Below are 2,776 nucleotides of genomic sequence, written 5' to 3' on the forward strand. Positions count from 1 at the left end.
TGGAATGTTCTGCCTCAGTGAACAGGGGAAGTCAGAGAACAGTGGGAAAAAAAGGCAAACAGCCTGATTATAACCTGGTAAAGCCGTAACTCCCAGAACTGCAGGAGTCTCAGGAATTGCACAGCACATGGGAAATCCTAATTTCTACCACGGAAAAATTGCAGCTTTGGTCTGTCAGTCAAAAATTTAAGCAGTCAGAGCCACATAAATGTTCATTTTTAGTGCAGATGCCTCACTTTGTTAGAGATTTTCTCTGGTCAACAGATTACTGAAAACAGTTTTTGAAGTCTACACATTAAAGATGATTTCCTTCAAGCTAAGAGGCTGGAGATATTTAAAAACTGGCGTGTACTCACAGGAATAGAGATGTTTGTTCTGACAGACATTTTTCTCCTCTGTAAAACTTCTTGCATTAAAAACTTCTAGTCAGAGGCAATTGTTAACATGGAACATTTATTGGTTTAAAAAAATAAACATGCAGAAGGCATCCTCTTTAAAACCAACATGTAAAATAATCCAGTGGGGGTTTTAGAGAAAAGCAACAGCTCTGTAAGGCATGGATTCCTCCAAAACATCCGGCAGAAATGTGTTTTCCATGGGAATCCACGCTCCGACTACACTGTGCAGTGAGTAGAGCCAAAGGCAATCACATAACAGAGCACTTGCCTTGCAGTTTATCTTTCTTTTTCTGCTGCTTGGATTTCTTTCCGTCCACCTGGAGACTGATAGTTCTCCTCTGCTCCAGATTCAGGAGCTCCTGGAAGAGCTCCTGCACGTTGTAGTTCATTTTGGCCGATGTCTCCATGAAAGCACACTTCCACTTGCTGGCCAGAGCTTGCCCCTCGCTGGCATCCAGCTCCCTCTGCGTGTCATCGCTTTTGTTCCCCACCAACATTATGGGGATTTTTTGGATGTCCCCTTTAATCTGACATATCTGGTCGAAGATGGGATGAAGATCTTCCATGGATTGCCTGTTGGTGACGGAGTACACCAAGATGAAGGCATGCCCCTTGGATATAGAGAGGCGCTGCATAGCAGGGAACTGGTGGCTGCCCGTGGTGTCCGTGATCTGAAGCGTGCAGATGCTCTTGTCACAGTTGATCACCTGCCGGTACGTGTCCTCGATGGTGGGGATATAGGTTTCCCGGAAAGTCCCCCTTACAAAACGCAGGACCAAGGAGCTTTTGCCAACCCCGGCTGCTCCGAACACCACCACCCTGTAATCGTTGCTCTGCTCGGGCATCTTGGCTGCGCGACGATGCGAGCGAAGGTCTGCACTGAAAATACCCGAGTTCCTCCAAGTTTACACAGCCCTACGCAGAGGTGGGCTGTGGAGAGGGAGAGGGAGGAGGGAAAGGGGGAGAGGGAGGGGAAAAGGGGAGAGAGAGAGAGAGGGAGGGGGAAAGGGGGAAGAGAGAAAGAAAAATGAATCCTTCATACCATCCCGGTAATGTTACGGTACGTTACTGAGATAAGCAATTATAAGTCACTCCCCTCCCATCCTTTTTTCTTGAAATAAGCCACTATCCCTCCGTCTCCCCCAGCCATATATCGCATGAAAGCGAAAAGGAATTCACCTGTAGCCATCAGCTCCACTGAGCAGCGAAACGGGACTGGAATCGCCTGCCAGCCCCGGGAAAGCGGTATTCCTGCCCCGGGAAGGTGCATTCCAACCTCAGGGAAGCGGCGCCCCCCGCCCGGAGCTCCGCCGCCGCGGAAGGGAGGGGAGGCTCCGTGCTTCCATACATCCAGCCTTCCCCTCAAAACCCCCATGAAAATAAATAAATTACCAGCACGACCACTTGAGTTACAGCCGCTGGAGCCGAGTTGTGCTGCTCCATCCCTGTCACTCCACGCACAAAGGCGCGTCTCCTCAGCCCCCCTCGCCGCAGACGCCCAAGCACTGACAGGCTCTGCCGGCTTTAAGTCACCCTGAGCATCTCCCGGCTTAAGCTGAAGTCTGATTGTGTTTTAAAACACTTAATACAGCTCAGCTTTCCGCCCCCGCTGTCATTAAGCGGGGCAGGGATGCCCTGACAGGGCTCCTCAGCCCTCCCCGGGGAAATCACCGAGCCCTGGGGCCATGGCCATCAAGGTCCATTCCATGTCCGCGTGAGTCCCTTCCAACTCGGAATACTCTGTGATTCCATGACTTTGTCTCCCTCACACTGACGGATAAAACAGAGTCGTTGTGTATCACAATCACGAGTCGCGTGTCTCCTGGTTTATTAGGAATTTCCTCAAACGCCGCCTCTCCGCACGCCCTCTCTGCGGGCAGAGTGCAGCACGCACAGCCCGGTGCTTGACAGGAGAAGGCGGCCGTGGGCTGAGAGCCACCCCCGGCTCCTCTTTACCCCGTTCCGCCACAGCCGCTGCCATGGGCTCGGCTCTCCCTCCCGACCCCTTCCTGCCCGCAAGGCCCCGCCGTGGCCTCGGCTCTCACTCACGGCCCGTTCCCGCCCAGGCGCCGCCCGCCCTCACGCCCCAAAATGGCCGCCGGCGCCTGGGGAGGGCGCTCAAAAATTAACGCATTTCATGAATTGTTAATGGTTGGCTTTCTTACAGCCTGGTCATATTGCAAAACGTGCAGTGTGTAAAATTTTCTTCAGAACTGATGTTCTCTGTTGTTTAATCTTTGCATACTTTCAAGCCTAATCAACAAGAAGGGAGATTTAATCCATGAACCAGCAACTAACGAGCTCTAAGTGATGTTCAGGTGTTAGAAAAACAAATTACTTGTGGGTAGAATTGCTTTGTTAAGGTTTAGGGCTCCACA

At 51.4% G+C, this 2,776-nt stretch overlaps 1 protein-coding gene across 2 annotated transcripts; it reads right to left on the minus strand.

Moving 5' to 3' along the window:
* Positions 1-211: 211 nt before the first annotated feature.
* On the minus strand, positions 212-2,456 carry DIRAS3 (DIRAS family GTPase 3). 2 transcript variants are annotated; one of them, XM_032697087.1, is made up of 2 exons: positions 1,578-2,456; positions 212-1,328 (listed from the first exon to the last, which is right to left on the minus strand). In XM_032697087.1, the coding sequence occupies exon 2, from the start codon at positions 1,241-1,243 to the stop codon at positions 647-649; it is 597 nt and encodes a 198-aa protein (XP_032552978.1). In that variant the 5' UTR covers positions 1,244-1,328; positions 1,578-2,456; the 3' UTR covers positions 212-646. The 2 variants fall into 2 exon arrangements, with proteins under 2 accessions (XP_032552978.1, XP_032552977.1); XM_032697086.1 differs by having other exon boundaries at positions 435-1,328; positions 1,791-2,456.
* Positions 2,457-2,776: the final 320 nt, after the last annotated feature.

Source organism: Chiroxiphia lanceolata, chromosome 9 (assembly GCF_009829145.1).
Source record: "Chiroxiphia lanceolata isolate bChiLan1 chromosome 9, bChiLan1.pri, whole genome shotgun sequence".
NCBI classification, from domain to species: domain Eukaryota; kingdom Metazoa; phylum Chordata; class Aves; order Passeriformes; family Pipridae; genus Chiroxiphia; species Chiroxiphia lanceolata.

What these genes read in the sequence shown, in the direction of transcription:
- DIRAS3 (XM_032697087.1), bottom strand. Translation starts at nt 1,243, where the DNA reads ATGCCCGAGCAGAGCAACGATTACAGGGTGGTGGTGTTCGGAGCAGCC.